Raw genomic sequence first — 19,970 nt, forward strand, 5'->3', positions numbered from 1 at the left:
AACACTGCTTCATGAAGCTTTACGAATCATTTGATTCAAATCAGTTGTTCGTGGCACTAATGTAACGTGATTTCAGCAGTTTTGGCAGCAGTTTGATACGCAATCTGAATAACTGATTCGAAACAAAAGATTCATAAAGATTCGAAGCAGTGTTTTGAAATCGGCCATCACTAGATATTGTTGAAAAGTCGTTATTTTGTTGCACAAAAAGCTTTATAATATTAAGGTATTGAACCACTGTACTCACATGAACCGTTTTAAATATGTTTTTTGAGTACCTTTCTGGATCTTGCGAAGTTCGGTGGCATTGCTGGCAATAGAGGCCTCACTGAGCCATCAGATTTCATCAAAAATATCTTCATTTGTTTTCCAAAGATGAACGAAGGTCTTACCGGCGAAGAACGACATGAGGGTGAGTAATTTTATTTATTTATTTATTTTTTTCCATTTTTGGGTGAACTAACCCTTCAAGCTCATCTCTATGCTGAAGAGTAGAATGGATCGGGAGGAAATGTTACACAAAATTAGAAATAAAAAATTCAAGATTTTTTTTTTTTTTTTAATTGTGAAAAATGTGCCCTGTTAGAGAGCCATATTATCAGTGATCCAGAATAAAATTTACTAAAAGCCAAATTAATGTCTCTAGCAAATGTCAAATGAATGTCAAAATTATATGGCTTTAATAAAAGCAGCTAATTTAATTTAATTTAATTTAATTTAGCACCTATAGATGCAAAATAGTATCATGGAGTGGAGCGGAAAACAGGACTCATTACTGATCAACAAATCTGTCCCAGGACCACATAATGTGTAAGCAATTACAAAATCTAGACACATTTACGAGTCATTAATTAAAAGAGTCAAAATTATTTACCATTTAAATCTTTATTTCTTTAAAATAACAGGATATCAAAGTTATTTGTGTTACTCTGAATACCAATACAAAAATTGAATCACTATGAATATACAGCACAGTACAAAACAAAGATATTTTCCCAATGATGAGCATTAATAAAGGGGTTTGAAGACAAGAACGCTGCAGGCAGCTTTAAGGCACACGGACATCTTGGCACTTAAAGTTTCCTCTCCTGTAGGCCCTTACCTCTAGACTAAGACAAAACAAGACACCTAAACTGACAAAAGATTTCCACATATTCAGCATGACTGGAAGAGAACGAGACATTCTGGAAGGTTTAAGATAAACGGCACTGAATACTGCCTGATAAAAAAAGTGTACCAGGTGTACAGTACGCAGAATTAAATGATTCATTAAAATGAATTAAAACGCACTGCTATTCTCTGTCCAGTTTGGGTCACATTCTGCAATAAATAAGATCGTCTGTATAAAGTATGTAACGATCTCATTTAATCCACATAAATACTATTCAGTTTGGATAATCTTTCCAACACAAATCCCAAACCTGTAACTCATCACTGTTTTTATATGGTGCTAGGGGTCCAATGAGTCAGATTTCCTGTAATTATTTGCACAGATGTGATGAAACCAATAGCAGAACCAATGGCACACCAGGTTCTCCACAATGCTGTAGGCAACTAGTATTTGTTTAGTATTTATAGACATCTGATATCCTGTAGTGTTATAATGTGAAATGGAAAATTTTAAGGTGCTGCCACATCAGCTCTGGGTTCAAAAGATGACTTGTCTCGTATCTGCCTCGCTCAAAATTAAGCATAAATATTAAGAGAGCATTCGACGAATCACATAAAAAGGAGCGTTCTGAGCATTCTGTAAAATAACCATGGCGATTGAAGGTAAGAGTGATGCTGCATGTGAAGAGCTTTTTTCCACAGCTTGACCAATCAGAAACTGCCTCGTAATCAACCTCTGCACGCACAGACACAGACCTGAAGCATTAACAGAGTGAGTCAAACGCATGCAGTATATAGAGAAGCTCTTTAACAGCTGTATTTTTGCCTTCTTCGGCCCTCCAGTGCCCGTGCAGATGGCTCGAGGGTTTAAAGAGCACCGTGGAGTTTCTCTGTAAAGTCATTATGTGCTTCTCTTGATGGACCTCTTCACCTCAGTCCACGGCTGATTGAAGGGGGTGGAAAGGAGTGTAAGGTAAATGGAGGGTTGGGGATTGGAGAGGAGTGAGGAACAGGGGCGGAGGGGTTGTTCATTTGAGGGCGCTAGATTTCGTGGGAGGCTGGATGGTGCACGCCGTTGGCCTGAGTGTTATTCTCGTTGAGCCGACGGACGCGGTACATCTCGTAGTGGATGCTGCTGGTGATGTCTTTAATGTTCTGCATGTGGCTTCTGCAGGACACGAGCCAATCACAGAGTTAGGATGATGAAACAAGCCCAACATAATGGGTAATATACAATGGGCATGCAGATATCAGTCACGTCAACACTTTCACTAATTTTCACTCAAAATGACAATTCTGCCATTATTTAATGACCCTCAAAAAGGTCCAAACCCATATGACCTATTTCCATTTGTTGAACACAATATAAGATATTCTGAAAAATGTCCCTACAACAAAAGCCAATAGGGTTCAAAACAAAATTTGGACTCTGTTGACTTTCATTGTATGGATATGGATATTTTACAAAATATCTTATTTTGTGTTCCACAGAAGAAAGCCATACAGGTTTGGGGCGACATGAGGGTGAGTACTTTTAAAGGGATAGTTCACCCAAAAATGAAAATTTGATGTTTATCTGCTTACCCCCAGCGCATCCAAGATGTAGGTGTCTTTGTTTCTTCAGTAGAACACAAATGATGATTTTTAACTCCAACCGTTGCCGTCTGTCAGTGGTATAATGCAAGTCGATCAGACCTCACTCGATTCGTGAGGTCTGATCGCGCTCTGACAGCGGCAGTGATGTCTCGCGCATATACTTCAATGAGTATATATGCGCAATCAGACCTCACGAATCGAGTGATGAATGCCGTTGGACATAGTGGTGTATTAGAGGTAAAAAATGATATAAATACTGTTCGGTTTCTCTCACAAACCGATCCGTTTTGTGTCTTAAGACATCAATGTGTCGTCACGAGCCACAGGGTTTAATTTGAATTTGTCTGTCGTGTTTTATTTACTCTTATAGTCCAAGTTCCCGCTGACTTGCATTATACCACTGACAGACGGCAGCGGTTGCAGTTAAAAATCATCAATTGTGTTCGACTGAAGAAACAAAGTCACCTACATCTTGGATGCGCTGGGGGTAAGCAGATAAACATCAAATTTTCATTTTTGGGTGAACTAGCCCTTTAATGACAGAAATTCCATTTTTGGGTGAACTAACCCTTTAATATCTGCTAACACTTTATTTTGATGCTCCCCATACTGGAAAAAATGCTTTTCTTACTTAGATGTTTTTGTCTTGATTCCAGTGCAAATATGTAAAAGTTCTTAAATCAAGAAGCATTTTCTAGACAAGTAAAAAGTTTTCAGAAAAAAATAAGTCAAAATCAAGTGTCCCCCCTTAAAACAAGCAAAATAATCTGCCAATGGGGTAAGCAAAATAATCTTGGTTTTGGTTTGAAAAAAGATTATTTTGCTTATTTTAAGGAAAGAACTCACTTAATGTTGACTTATTTTTTTTTCTGAAAACAAGACAATATTTTTTTACTTGTCTAGAAAATGCTTCTTGATTTAAGAATTGTTAGATAATTGGACTAGAAACAAGACAAAAACTCTAAGTAAGAAAAGCATTATTTTTACTGACTACTTTAAGTAACTTTGCAAGTAGATGTTGACTTATTCTACTAACCCTGAATCCTAACACCTAAACCTAACAGTTTACTAATACTCTAATGACTAGTAGTTTACATGTAGTTGCAAAGTTACTTATAGTTAGTACAATGTCTAAAGTAACCATAACTTTTTTCACTGTACTAAAATGTGTAAGAAACAGTCATGAATGTGTAGTTATTTTAATTATTCTTAAATGGCTTTTTTTTTTTTTAAATGGTCAGTTTTTAAAAAAATAAACTTTTAAGATTTGAAGTACACTACAAAGGCACATTCAACACAATTAAGCACACGTCTACAAGGGTATAATGTAATGCTGTTTGTTTAACCACAGGCATAGACTTAATGCACTGACCTTATGAGGAGGTCCCGCAGGTAGGCAAACTCACAGTGGGCAATATTCTCAACTACAGACACCAAAAGGCAACAGGACACAGAGTTAAAAACAGAAGGAAAAGATCACTGATTACATCAATTGGAAATGTCTTCCTCTCTAGCCATTTGGAGCAACATACAGTATAAAGCAAAGACCACTAGTTCACTAGGTAAAGCTGCTGCAGGTGTACTCAGGGGGAGGTGGACAGAAATAAGAAAACCACCCCAGTCTCTAGTAATTCCATTTAAACCGAAGAGTTCCTGAAAGATTACCATGAGAGCTTGACAAATGCCTGGAGTGAAAAAATGTTTATGAATTATAGATTATGTCAAACTCCATGAATGAGACAGAGAATACCACCATGGAGCAGACATCCAGTGTAGGAAATGAAAGGTTTTCAAAGAGACTTTAATAAGAGGAGTCAAGCTCTTCAAAAAGATTAAGCATAATTACAGAGTCATTTGACTCTCAAAACAGCTCACCAAAAATGAAAGAGTTTTACTGTGTGAGCAGCTAAGCACATCAACCGCCCAGATATATGTAGTTACTATTGAAACAAGGTTTTATATTGCTCTACAATGGACCCTTTTCACATTTCAGGGGTTCTCAGATGCGGAAGTCGTCAAACTTCTATAGTAGTGAATGGGAGACGACAGCAAATATAGTTTTTATATTTGCATTTGCTCTAAAAGTTTCCAAAAGCTTTCAAAAGAGGGAAAAATATCAAGAGATTGATTACAGCAGTCAGAAGAGAGAAAGGTGAATTAGAACCTGTCGCAGTTGTTTTTTTGTTTTTTTTTTGTCATATAAGGTAATATAACACAAAGTATAGCGTTATAAATATGTTTTTTTTTTTTTTTTTTAATGAAAATATAAAAAAATACTAAATTTGAGATAAAACAAGCTTGTGACAGCTAGGGATGTGCACAAATAGTCGAATATTCGAATATTCGTTCTGTAATTAATATTCGAAAAATACTATTCGAATTTTACCATGTTGCTTTGCTGGCCGTAAATGCAGTGAATCCATGATAAATTCCTAAGCACTAAAACTCGCAGTTATAACTAAATGCACCGGGTGGCGCTGTGGAGCGTGTTTAACAAGTTTATTTTATCTGATCGTCACATAATGTTGTCGTCTGCCTCGCAAAGTTTGGAATTACTTAGATGAAAATGATCTTACAAAATGGAATTACTTTTGATCAAATTAATTAATGAAACCGAGTTATCATAATATCAACACCATAATGAGAAAGCACATGAAATCTAAATAGACTACCCGTCGAGTGAGGAAAGACAGCTGTCCATCACTGCATTCACGACAGGTAAGCGCAGCTGTAAGTTATCCCCTATCCCCGAGTGAGCCAAGATGATAACTTATGTGATAGCAAAATGATTTTGAGATATATGCTTCCTTTAAGTTTCGTCGAGGGAGATATATTTACGAACAGAAAACAAAGTGCTACTGTTAGAAACTTAGCTTAGCACACAGTGATGTAGGCCATTATTATCTTTGTGTCTCTGCAACGTCTGTCAGCACGGCTCGTTTTCTGACCCGAGCATGTGGATATTATTGTTTTTCTCAACATGAACATGTGAAACAATATAAACACGATAACCATATACTGACTCGAGTGTATTACCGGTATGTACGTTTTGTACAATAACTGGCGCTGTCTGCTTTATTAGTATTTTCCCCGCTCGCGCTGCTTGATATTAAATGCTTTTGTTCTTAATATTTTCTGTTTACACATACTGTTTAATGCTTTGAACTAAAAGAAAACCTTAAGATATAATGTAAGCTTGTTGTGTATATTACCTAATCGTAAGCTTGTTCAGAAATATTACAAAATACAAAATATTGATGAATATAAAACAATAACGTCTTTCTCGTTTAACCTCATTTAAATAAACTAATATTCGAATATTCGTTTTTTACGAGCCCAAATATTCGAATACAATATTTTGGAAAAATGCCCATCCCTAGTGACAGCTGCTGTGGTGTAATGTTTATTATCATAAACAATAATTAAAGGTGCAGTAGGTGATCTGGGAAATGCTAACTTTAGCCTGCTAGCATTGAAAATATACGATCCCACCCTCCCTGCAAAACACAGTCCAAAGCCAAGCCTCCGCCAAAATACATGAACACACACACTCAGCTGCTCTCGGCAAAGCATCACAAGAGACGGCGTTAAACTATCTCATGTTTCAAAGCACATAACATTACAATAATAATGAATGTAAACAAGATGCACATTCATTTTGGTGTTCATACTGTTGACATGGAAACGCATAATTCCAAGTCTGACTGAACAGCTCCAGCTAGAACGTCACAGGTTTGCCATCTCTTTATTACGGTAATTATGGTGTGAACGCAACATAAGATCATTGTTTTGATTCGGTAGGAACTGTAAAAGGTGGCTGCTGTTTGTTTGTGGTGCTCCGTGACTGACGTCTGTCTCTATAAACTCTGCATAGCATGAAACGCGCTGATGACGTAAGATGTCTGCGTGAACAGGGTGTGTGATGGTATGTAAAACATATGCTGACAGGCAGGAAGGACATTGTATTATTTCATTTGGACCTGGACTGGATTTATATTTTATGGTCCTACGCCTTCCACAGATTATATATATATATATATATATATATATATATATATATATATATATACACATACATACACTGTTTAACATAGTGATTGCTATCAGGATATGAGGAGAATTTCGACGAGTATAACAAAAAATGTTTCTGTAGAAAATCACCAATTGCACCTTTAAGACTTTAGTCTGTTTAATATGTAATGTAATACAATATAATATAACATTATATTTATAATGTTACAATAGATTTATATTCTACATAAAAGCTATTCTTTTGATCTTTCCATTCATCAAAGAAAACTGAAGTAATATTTAATAAATATTAGCTGCAGGCACTGGAGATAAAGGCATTTTAACCGTCCAGCAGCTTGCTGACTCACAGTCAAAATGACGCACTGGTGTTCTGAGAGGGTCCTCATTTACAGAGGATAAGGCTTTCTGATGTTTGACTCATATCCGTGTGTCTGTGGTTAATGAGCTCCCTTGATGTGCTTTTGGAACATTGCTGTCTGCATAGACATCCACTAATCACTTTCTCTCTCTATCTCTTCTCTAAAGCGGTTGAGAGACCAAAGAGACACAATACCTTCAATAGTTCCCCATTTTGTTTTCCTTCCCAAGAGTCTTCTCCCATTGACCTGGTACTCCTGGTCACTTCCTACTACTGCAAAAGGAATCATCTCCTAATGGTAATAGGAAGGAAACAGATAATATCACCATGTTTTTAATGAACTATAGATGTTTTTCTAAGTATAGTGCAAACTCACTCTTATTTTCTCATTGATTGTTCGGTCCTCCGCATCCTCGTCGAACTCTTTCTGTGGATAGACGTCAATCCCATTGGCTCTAAGCTCTTCCCTGATCTACACAAAATTAAAAAGTAAAAAAAAAAAATTAAAAATTAATTTTTAAAATTAAAAAGTTGTTTACAAAATGGATAAAGAAAAACCATGTAGTCTTTAGAAACATTGCTAATATCCAAAAATCTTTTTAATACGCCAATACTCTGCAAGACAGGAAGTGACACTAATTCTTTTCGAAAGAAACGGTTTTGGAATCTGTCAGGAGATTTTTCCAAAACAGAGAAAGATCTATGTCTGTGCTCCAAACAGCAAGTGTTCTTCCTGTAAGAGGCACGCCAGCACAAGCACAAGAGCCGTTGAGGTTGGCGAGCACGCTTCCTTACTGCTATGTGAAACGCCACTAACAACCCCAGAACAGATGTTGCTTACCTACACTTCATCATACTATGTGTCATCTCAGCTTCATACCACTGCTCTAAAAATGCATAAACTAGTCCACTGTGGCTTTGTTTTTTTAGAATAATCAAATTTTGAGACAGTCCTTGTTTTCTTGCCATTCATATTAAGCCAGCCACCATCACGTCATAAATAAAACTGCATTAGTGCTTTCACAGGGAAGCAGTGTTTCTGTAGAAGCTTTAGAGACACCATCTGTGATTTTGGAAATCTCTTAGGGAAGAAAAAGATTCAGTTCGCCAACTACAGCTAGAATAACAACATGACAGCCTGTACCAGACATCATGCATCGGTTTGTAGCAATCATATTATTCTACATTGTATTTTGTCTGTTATATAAAAATCACTGAATTTGCATAGTTAGCCATGAATTCACACAACAAGCTGGACATAGAAAAAAAAAAAAGAATGTTCACAATAAAGAAAATGAATGATCGGTAACACTTTATTTTAAGGTGAGTAGTTACATATACTATAGTATATATATATATATATATATATATATATATATATATATATATATATATATATATATACTATAGTATATATATATATATATATATACTATAGTAGTATATATATATATATATATATATATATATATATATATATATATATATATATATATATATACACACACTACTATAATATATGTAACTACTCACCTTAAAATAAAGTGTTATTATATATATATATATATATGCACACACCCTTTCAAAACTTTGGGATCAGTAAGATTAGTTTCGTCTGCTCACCAAGGCTGAATTTATTTAATTAAAAATACAGTAAAAACAGTAATATTGTGAAATATTATTACAATTTGAAATAACTATTTTCTATTTTAAAATATTTTAAAATGTAATTTATTCTTGTGTTGTCAAAGCTGAATTTTCAGCATCATTACTCCAATCTTCAGTGTCCCATGATCCTTCAGAAATCATTCTAACATGATGATTTGATGAAACTTCTTTTAAAAACATTAAAAAATTTTTTTTTTTTTTTTTTTTTTTTTACTATGATATTAGGACAGGACCATCCTGACATTTTTAACTCTGAAAAGATTTTAGCAAACACTGGGTTGCCACTTTATGTATGAATGTAATTTGTTGTCTTTTTGAATAAATCTGGACAAACAGTCATGTCATTCTGACAAAGTCATGTCGTTTTAACATTGACCAGCATCACAGCATGGCAGTCAGTCAAATACTTATTGATTATTCAATGGAAAAATAAGTTTAGTGGCACATAAACTTGCACTCTGTAAACAAGAGCAATAACATGAAGCATTAATTTGTAGGTCAAACTTTAGCTCACCTTCTTTTTGAAGAAATCCCTCTCCTCTAGAGTCAGGGTGTCAGCCTTAGCGATGACAGGAACGATATTCACCACCTTGCTAAGACGTCTCATAAACTCCAACATCCAAAGGCCTAAGACTGAAGACATGACATAGGAGAAATAGATGTGACTGATTGCATTTCTTAAAAGGACTATAGCGAAACCTACACTGCTATTAACAGGACTAACACATTAACCACCAGAGGGCGAAAAATACCCAAAATACATGCTCTAAGGATGCTTAGGGATGGAAAGATTATTCATACAGAGGTGTACAGAGACCTCTGAATGTGAAATGGGAAAAAGTGAAAATTAAAAGGCATATAGATATAGTTTCTTAGAACTGAACAAATCTCCTGCCAGCATTACTGCAGCCTCTACAGCTGACTGTTCGACTCTAATTAGCCAAGTTGTTCAAAGCCAGAATGCAGCTGCTGGGTGGTGACATCTGCAGTGCTGGACAGACATGAAACAGTCAGTCAATCACGGTGGCCCACAGAAAGGCCTGCAGCACACGCTCTGGGGGCATCAGGACACAACAAATCCATGAGTGTGTGGTTGGCATGTGTATTCAGTGTCCTTAGATCTTTTACAAATAAAGTTGAATGGATGGATGAATAGATGAATATATGATATATATAATTTGATATTTTTCAAGGGAATTTCAGTAATGGTTTTCATTATTATTATTATTTATTGAATTTATATTTAAGTTAAGTTCAATTTATATTTAAGTTATATACAAGTACAAGTTATATAAATAGTCCAGACGTCTCTTAATATTTACTCTGCACTATCAGATGTTGGTCAGACAGAAAGCATCCCTCCTAATGTGGGTCCGGGCATCTGTGCACGTGTATAAACATTTTACACGTGCATTCAATATACACATTTTATTTTGAAGGTCACTACAAATAGTATATGAGGAAGAATTCAGAATGTCTGGAGAGACTCAGGCTGTCCAACAACAGCTATAAAAACACAAGCATACACAATGATTCTCCGTCAGAGACAAAACAACAGAACAGACCACCCACTTAATTTGGCACAAAGATGTTATTAGATGTAAAAAAGGAAATCTGCTAATGGTAAACAGTGACTACAAATCCCTGATGCAAACAGTAGCTGCTGAAAAAATATTTCATTCTATAAAATGTTTTAATATCCCAAAGCAGCAAATACTGAAATTAAGTTTAAAAATGCTGTTTGGATTGCTAAATGTTTCTGTAAGAGTCAAATTGTTAAAAACCTGCCCTTCCAGCCAGAGGTCAGGCAGTAATGTGTTATACAAGGCCTTGTTAAAATAAGAAGTGTGGTGACCTTACTCAACACCAATTTTACAAGCAGGTCAGCTTTTAAAGCTAAAATTATTAAACTGAAAAATGCTCAGACTGTTTTTTTAAATAAATCTTGTATACTTACCAAGACTGCATTTATTTGATCAAAAATAAAGTAAAAACAGTGATGTTGTGAAATATTAAAATGATTTAAAATAACCGTTTTCTGTTTTAAAATATTATTTTAAAATGTAACTTATTCCAGTGATTGCAATCTGAGTTTTCAGCATCATTAATCCAGGCTTCAGTGTCACATAATCCTTCATAAGTCATTCTAATAGAGTGATGCAGGTATGACGTCAGATCCCAGACGACTAATTGGCCAATGGTTCCTTCGAGATTTTCCTATGGGGTTTTATAATAGGGTTTTTGAATTTATGAGTAAAATAAAGCCTGCAGTAAACAACTTGACGATACTTTGATGTTTTGTTCTACAATGCAAACTGCACACACAAATTTTGCAGCATTTGTTTCTAATAAGTAATTAGATGAGGCAGTTTTGGTGTTGGGTGTGTGCAGTTTACGTTGTAGAACAAAACGTCAAAGTATTCATCAAGTTATGTTTACCACAGGTTTTATTTTACTCATAAATTGAAAAATCCCATTATAAAAACCCATAGGAAAATCTCGAAGGAACCACTGGTGAATTAGTCTTCCAGTCCAGGTTCTGACGTCGTCCCTGCACCACTCTACATGCTAATTTGGTGCTCAAGAAACGTTTACGATTAATATCAATGTTGAAAACAGTTGTCGCTATTGAACATTACTTCATTCTGCAGGAGGAACAATACCGCCCTCTGGAGGCCCTGACATTCTCAACCATCCTTTTCCACCATTTTTCCCCCTTACTGAACATAAAAATCATTAGGGTGGCCACAATTTAATAAATAGCACAGCTGATATTAGTTACTAGACATGAGGTAAATGCTGCAAAAGGCTTTTAGGGTGATCCTTACACAAGGTATTCAAAGCACACAACCTGACATGCAAACACATTTCCAGTGCATGTTAAATGGATGTTTAGGTAAATAAGGACCTGTTTCAAGTCACTTCTAAAAGTAAATAGATGTATGTTTACTAACCAGTGTCCTGTAGGTGGTATGAAGTATATGCAGCAGTGCACTCGTGAGTCTGGGATCCTCTTCTTCCTGTCAATATTGATCTCTTCCTGCAAGTACTGCTCATACTGGTCATTGATGAATTTCATTATGGGCTGCCAACTTTTGAAAAAAAGAGAGAAAGAAATGTAATGACACCTTTTCTTTCAAGTGTCTCTTCAAGTGCCGCTTTTCTACTGCGTGGTACTACTTGGCTCGGCTCGTTTTACTTTCAGGTTTGGTTTTCCACTGCAGTTTAGTATCGCTTCAAAATAGGTGGGATTATATAGACTAATCATTATAGTTGCACCACCTCTTACTGCCGTAGATCCGCTCCTCCTCTACCAACGAGTCTGGACTTCATCTACTGGCCATGATACAGCCATTTCCTACTTTTTTCAAGTTGCATGCAACAGTCGTTTAAAGCAAGTCATTTTGCGAGCAAATGATACTGCGGTGGCTGTTACTGAATATTTAAATCTAGCGGGTTTGGTGTCTCGTGTTTCAAATCCAATGGCGCTGGTAACGACGATTCTCTCTGACCAATCAGTGATCTGCAGTGTTTATACGCCACATTTAGTATCGGTACAAAGTGTACCGTTCTGTACCGAGCCGTCCATTGCAGTGGAAAAGCGCCAAAAAGTGAGCCGTATCGAGCCGTACCGAACCATACCATGCAGTGGAAAAGCGCCATTGGAGCATTTGTTTCAGAACCTGACATTTTCTCTCCCTTTGTTTTGGCATATATGAACATGGCAATTGCGCTCGAAACTGCACCAAAACAGTCGCTCTGAATCTCGGCCCAATTGAAAATGAACTCTGGGGTGGTTCGATTGAGATGAGAAGCAATCTGACACAACAGACTACCGAACTAAGCGATATCATAAATGACAATGGGAAATGTGTAATATAAAAAGAAGCAATGTTTGATTCTGTGAGTGAGCACATTCGTTATCGCAGCTGAAAACCAAAGAGCGCTTCTTCATCTTTATTATAATTAAATATTTATAATTTATCAGTTAGAGCGAGAATGACTGCAACACTCGTATAAGTGTTTGTGTGTGTCACGACAGCTACAGATAAAGCCACAATAAGCCCTCGCAGCGAACTTGTCAATCTTGATGGCCAACGCATATGAAACTTGCAAATGAAATGTCACCTTGTGAAAGCGAACCAAACCAAGAAGAAAATGCTAAATTGTAACTTAAAATTAAGTCCCTGTTTTGGAGCAAAGTAAACAATCTACAGTTCAGAAGAAAAAAAAAAATGCTCTACACTACACTAGCTCTTAGTATTTTCCAATTGGATGTTCATAGAAGCTGAAGTGTTGATCAGCATCACTTTGATGGTTGGGGATGTTGGCATGTGGTTTTATTTTTGGGAGTTTGAATGCTGTTCTCCATCCAAGCATGGCTCGATAGATGGAGCATGCCCAGAACAAAACTATACCGCCAACACTAGACTGTCATTTATAATTCACAGAAGAGATCCTGACCGAACTGAGTGCATTTTAAAGCATATTAAAACTGGAGGTCACAAACAAACAAACAAACGGTCTTTACCAATTCTCGTTATTGATCTGGTCGCCAAACCCTGGTGTGTCTATGACTGTCAGCTTCATTCGAACTCCTTTCTCCTCGATATCTGAAATTAAATATTTTATTGCATTCACTGGCAGACAACACGCTTTGAAATCAAGATCATAATGGGTGAATGGCCATGCATAAATGGATGAATGACACACAAATGGACAATCATAGAAAACTGAAAATACAGCTGTGCAGCCTTACCATGACTGATGGACTTGATCTCGATGGTTTTAGGGATCTTTTCTCAGCCGTGCCCAGGAAAGACTTACGGCTCACCTTAGACTTGAAGAGCGTGTTCATCAGTGTGGACTTCCCTAAACCACTCTGACCTGTACACATGTAGAACAATCCACATTACCAACACATTGACTAAAGGCTACAATTAACCACAATAATTTTTTCCAGATTCATTTGCAGTCTGGACGAGTCACTGCTAGTTGCCGAAAGTCAGGGCCAATCTGCAGATTTTGGGCAGTCATAGTTTAAAGTTTTTCCCGTAGTGTGATTCCATTCCATCTGAGAAGTCTGACATTTTGAGCCAATTTTATAACACGTTGTTTTCATTTGTCATGCGACAATGAGGCACGTTTCTTCATGAGTTTGTTGTGTTAAGAATAACTTGAAAGTCTGGTGGTGTGTGATGCCTAGTTTTTTTCCCTCTGTAACCATTTACAAAGTCGACATGTGTATAATGCCTAATGTATAATCAGATTTCAAAAGTTGTCTACTCTATATTAGGCTTACAATGATTGCAAGAGAACTCAGACTGAACATACACTTCAATGATTTTAAAATGGCATCAAACACCAGACTAATTGCTTCTCTTTAATGTTAAAGTGTAAATAAATCTATACAAAATTATCTAAAATAAGATTATAATTACAATTGGCAAATCCAGTTGTATATCCATTCGAGTACATCATTAAATCAATCATTAAGAAACAGAAATAGCAGGGTACAACTGTAAATCTTTCTAGAGTAGAACAGAGACCAATGAGACTCAAGAGTTCAGCTTCAGTGGCTGAAACAGCTTCATAGCTTTATGGGAGGGTGGTGAAGAGAAAGCCACTGTTCAAAAATGTCACATGGCATCTCCGCTACAGTGTGCCAGAAGGCATGTGGGAGACTCTGCAGCCAGCTGGAAGAAGCTTCTATGGTTTCATGAGACCAAAATTGAGCCATTTTTTGGCTGTCAGACCAAACACCCCATTTAGAGGAAGCCAAATGCTGTCAATCATCACAAACACACCGTCCTCACTGTGAAGTGTGGTGGTGGCAGTATCATTCTGTGGGGATGAAAGAAGATGCTTGCACATCAACATAAAAGCTATATAATAATGGCTTAAAAACCAACTGCAAATGAGAATTTATGGTTAGACGTCTACACTGACTAGAAAGGGTGTGAATACTAATGCATTCAATTATTTTCTGTTTTATAACTGCAATCAATTTTAACCAATTTCTAAATTTGACGGGACGAACGAAACAATGTTTTAACATATTTATTAATTTAACAGAAGAAATGTGTCATAATAATATTCATAGTAAATGATGCCAAGTTTAAATTAAAATCGATATTAGTACACAAGCTAGAGCAAAGGTGAAATGCAGAAAAGAGGAAATTATTTTATTTTTAAATATATAATTGCATTTGCAGCGCATTATTATTTTAATCACCAACATAAAAGTAAAAAAATAAAATAAATCAATGTAAAAATAAAACATGAAAACTTCCAAGGAAGTTATTGAAGGTAGGTCTTATTCATTCACAGATCACAGATTTCACAGATCACAAGTGATGCTTCCACTCAGGCTGTCCTGTGGTTTAAATGAAACTATCATTCCTTTGGCTCTTGCTAACAAGAGCTTGTGTTTAGCTGTGGTTTTCTTTACCCTCCGCTAGCTCACATCCGTCAGCCTTGGGTTCATCACACTGTACTAATGAGAGCCTGTTCCTTTCTGCACGGAGCAGGGCCGCTAATTTTCTCTCTTCAAACACCCTGTCATCCAATCCCACTGCTGACATTGGATTCAGATGTGCCTTCCTACTCCAGTATACTGCCTACAAAAGGTAGCTTTCTGACACTTTCTTCAGGAAAATGTGATGAAATGAGAGACAGGAGTCAGAACAAATGAGCTGCAGCTGGGAACGGGAATGCTGATCCCAAGGGTTGGCTTTCTCCGCTCTGACTGGGTTAAGTCAACAGCAGGTTTGGCCACATTGACCCAAAAGAGCCACATGTGAGAAATCAGCTGCAGACTTGCGCAAATACAGGTTCATTTTGCTGTCTTCAACAGAGCTCATAATTATTTCCTCTTGTAAACACAATATAAATCATCAGAAGTTTAATAGATGAACTGTGTCTTCTGGGACGCTAATGCTGAAACAGAAAAATACCACCAGGTGATGCCCTAAACACATTACTCAATACACATCTTTCCCTAATTTACATTCTTATTTCCTCATTTCAGATTTCACCTGTCTCAAGTTATCAATCGATTTTCATATGCAAACTTTAACACTTCAGCAGCTTCATTTTTGCTCTGTGATCAAAAGCAAAACAACAGCATAGTTTTGGCTCTAAAATATTATTGGATGAGCCACATTCGAAGACACAGTTACTGAAAATAACCAATAAGCATGCATGCATGATTTTATAAGTTGCTATTTTGCTTATATTTTATAAGTTGCTATGCGCAAGAATTGTTTATTGTGAACATTAAAGGTCCCATGACATGCTGTTTTTTTGGATGCTTTTATATAGGTCTAAGTGGCTCCTAGTACTGTATCTGAAGTCTCTTTCCCGAATTTCAGCCTTGGTGCAGAATTTCAGCCACTACGAGCCAGTCCCACAATGAGCTTTCCTCAAGACGTGCCGTTTCTGGGTCTGTAGCTTTAAATGCTAATGAGGAGGAGAGAGGCGGGGCGAGGTGGAGGGTGGGTGTGGCCTTAACCAGCTTGCGGTTACGGTACCATGCGCTAATGTTGACAGTGGATGTATCGCAATGGCTCATAGGCGCGCAGTCGTTCAAGCGTTTCAGTTTGACCCAGAATCTGATCCGGAAGGAGAAGCAATAAAATTAACTCACTGTTTTTTCATTGGCTCGGATGAAGGAACTAAAAAAAAAAAAAAATACTTCAGTGTTCATTTGTACATCCAAACACTGAGCAGCTGCCATGCTTTGCTTGGTTGCAAGCCATGATGTCTCTCGAGGACAAAAAAAAAATATTGTGCTCACCTCGCACTGTATTAGCTCATTTTCTCATGGGCGGGCAAAGCAGAGAAAGGGGAGGTAACCTTTTAGGTAACCTAAGATTCCAGATTGGGCCGCCTGAGCTTTCATTTTTTCAAATGTAAAGCAAAATACCCAGGGCTCGGTTTACACCCATTGCCTTTTCTAGCCACTGGGGGGCCATAGGCAGGCTAAAGGAACTCGTATTAATGTTAAAAAAATCTCATAAAGTGGAATTTTCATGCCATGGGAACTTTAATAAATGTAATATTTATTGAACGTTGGTTCTTATATTGCTGCACAGTGCAGACACTGCAAAAATCTTGTGGCCTCTTGTGGCTTATTGCTAATTAGTTGTGTTTGTAATCCAAAGATCACTATCATAGCTCATCATACTTGGGTTTAAGGGTTTGTTCAACTTGAATTGAACCCATTTTTAATGAATGATAAATAAGGGTGAAAATAATCACGCAGACTAATCTAGGGACTAAAGTATAATAGACACTTGGCGTTGGGCTGTTCTAACTTTGCTCAAATAGAAACACTACAGCAATCACCCTGAACAACAGAGCAACATTGTAGCAATGTGCTAAAAACACTCAGAACACCTCAAAAACAGCATAGCAACACCCTGGCAACTATTAATACAGTGGTAGCAACTTTTCATATATGCTAGTGTCATATGCATTAAATTTTCCCCAAACCAGTTAAGAGCAAACCTGCCTAATCAACACTAAAACAAATACTAACCCCCAACTCTAACCTAAACTCTACACTTAACCTAGCATAATGCTGGTAGCACGTCCTGATACTGCATTACCGTTTGTCACGATCAGATCAATCTGTGTTTTTTTCTGAAATCTGAGCTGAATCCATGAAATCGGAACTTTTCTTGACAGGCGAGTAGAATAGACCAATGAAACAAGCTGCGGGCGGGATTTTGCACTTAACTGGTTTGGGGGGGAGAGAATTCACGCAAATCATACCACCATTAAGCAGTGCACCACATCAAGCCATCATCTCAAAGTGAAAAATATTTCAGTCTCCTAAAGTATGTGGCCTGTCATGTATTGTTGACTATTACCATTTCTCTGAACATAAGCTAGCAACAAATTACACATTAACCCCCAGTTACACAGACAAGGCTTAAGCCTAGTCCCAGAGTATGTTTGAACTGTTTTAAAGGGGTCCTATTATGCCCTTTTACAAAGTCTTGATTTTGTTTTTGCGGTGTACTAAAATATGCTTTCTTGCTTGATCCCTCAAAAAACATTATTTTTCACTCATTTTACATTATTGCAGCATCTCTCTCCCCAGCATGGCTCGAATGTGCCATTTAGAGCCTGTTTTGATGAAGCCCGTCCTTCCGAAATACGAAGTGTGCTGTGATTGGTTAGCTGGCCCAGTGTGTTGTGATTGGCACTGCTTAGCTCGCGTTCAGGAAATGTAACGCCCCTTACCATAACAGTGATCTATACTCAGATGTAAATATTAGGGATGGCATCAATTTCAAACCAATTCAAGCCTGATTCAGACTTAAGAATGTTAACAAACAAGAGGATTGTGCAGAACAGATTTCATTCACGGACTTTGCGAACATGGATTTCAGAGGACGTTTCAGAGTAGTATTTTTCTTTTGTAATTTTCATATACATATAAGATATGTTGTTGCACACCATTTAATCATGATATGTGTCGGGAAACTATGGTAATACAAACAGTAATCGATCACAAAACCATAGTTAATTTTCCTAAGGGGCGGTCAACAGCCATTTAAAAGTGAGAGCTTACAAAAGCTACAGTAAACTAAATATCAGTATATCAACGCTAATCTAGGCTAGCAGGCAAGCGGAGGCAAAGCTTTGCCCTTTGTTTACATCGTATGTTTACAAACATAAAACGTATAATTGGAACTATTAATAGAAAACGCAACTACAAATAATAAGACATACTTACAAGTTGTGATCCACAAACTACAGATTGTCCCGACAAAGAGGGAACTGCTCCATTTCAGGAGAAGCTTTTGTGCGAAGTCTGCATTGTACTCTCTTAGGTTTAGGAAGCTTTTTTGCATATTCTGTGGGCGGGATTATTTAAATGAGCAACATTGTGACTTCACAAATCCTGGGGAAAACGTGTTGTTCGTTGTAGTTCCTGGAAAGTTGATTCTGTTAAATGAAATATCTCCCTTTGGAGTGGACTTTGAGCTTTGTAACCTTGCAGATCTTTTTTATGCTCAAACAGCAACATTACACATTAACTAAAGTTGAAAAAGTGAAAAAACATAATAGGACCCCTTTAATTGAAAGCAACTTGCACTGACATATCAAGATGCACACCAGTAATGTTTTTTTAGGGCACGTTTATAAAAGATACTTGAATGTCCTAATTGAATTAAGACCTAATCCTGGCTTAATCTAAACATCTGTGAAACCAGGCCTACATGCACTAGAAGAACGATCATGTGATCAGTGAGTGATCAGTGAATGTCAGTTCACGAGTGTCAGTTTAATTACAGTAGGTGTTATTCTTTCACTTCAGCAGATGTAAATCTAATTAAGCTCATTAACATTAACACTGCATCTAACTGACTAAAACACAAACGTTGATACCCTGCAACAGCACAGGCCTCATGATCCATGAGGAAAAAAAAAACGTGAACAAGCGCACAGGCAAAAAACACACTAACATGTAAGAATGCACATAAAAATGCACATGGAATAACACACAGTCTGACTTGTGGCATTTAACTGAGCATTGCTTATGAAAGCCTGCAAGTATTTGCTTTGTGTAGGTGTGTGGTTGGAAGTGTTATGGAAAATTGAAGCGTTGATTACCAGAGGCTTGTTTTATTAAAGGTTGAAGTAATTAAATGCTTCTCCCTACAATTAGAATTTATGGCACTTTCACTTATTTATTTTTAAAAACAGTCTCACCAAATGCCTAAATTACAGAGCTCTTTTAATAGCAAAGCTATTATTAAAATTACCAATGTTGGGGAAAAAAACACACAAAATGTTAGACTTTAAAATGTCTGAAATAAAGCTTTTGAGTTATGAGGAAAAATTAAATGCCTACTGCTCCAGTCCAACGATTTAACTTAAATGACTAATATCTTCTAGATCAACACTTGAAATATTGACTCACCCACTACCATGATGTTGAGCTCAAAGCCCTGTTTCATGGCCTTCCTCCTCATCTGCTCCAGGATGGCATCGATGCCCACGTAGCTGAAGTCCACGCTGGGTTTCTCCAAGCACATGGCTGGGGGCATCTCTGATATAACAGACTCTGCCATGATGCTACTGCTGCTGCTGCTGCTACTGCTGCTGTAGCTGGAAATGACCTCTGACCCTGAGGACATGAAGAGGAGATACAATGAGGAGCCGTATATCATGAGGTCTGCAGCAGTCA

General features: G+C 37.0%; 1 protein-coding gene across 1 annotated transcript in view; it reads right to left on the minus strand.

The window, feature by feature from the left end:
* Positions 1–866: 866 nt before the first annotated feature.
* The window catches only part of septin9a (septin 9a), a 108,810-nt gene continuing 89,706 nt past the window's right edge, over positions 867–19,970 (minus strand). Inside the window, 11 exon segments of the mRNA XM_048194977.1 lie at positions 867–2,278; positions 4,079–4,130; positions 7,292–7,388; positions 7,473–7,568; positions 9,279–9,377; positions 9,379–9,397; positions 11,719–11,856; positions 13,296–13,377; positions 13,524–13,568; positions 13,571–13,651; positions 19,704–19,910. Coding sequence (XP_048050934.1) covers positions 2,152–2,278; positions 4,079–4,130; positions 7,292–7,388; positions 7,473–7,568; positions 9,279–9,377; positions 9,379–9,397; positions 11,719–11,856; positions 13,296–13,377; positions 13,524–13,568; positions 13,571–13,651; positions 19,704–19,910 — 1,043 coding nt within the window. The 3' untranslated portion in view covers positions 867–2,151.

This window comes from Megalobrama amblycephala, linkage group LG1 (genome assembly GCF_018812025.1).
Source record: "Megalobrama amblycephala isolate DHTTF-2021 linkage group LG1, ASM1881202v1, whole genome shotgun sequence".
NCBI lineage: Eukaryota > Metazoa > Chordata > Actinopteri > Cypriniformes > Xenocyprididae > Megalobrama > Megalobrama amblycephala.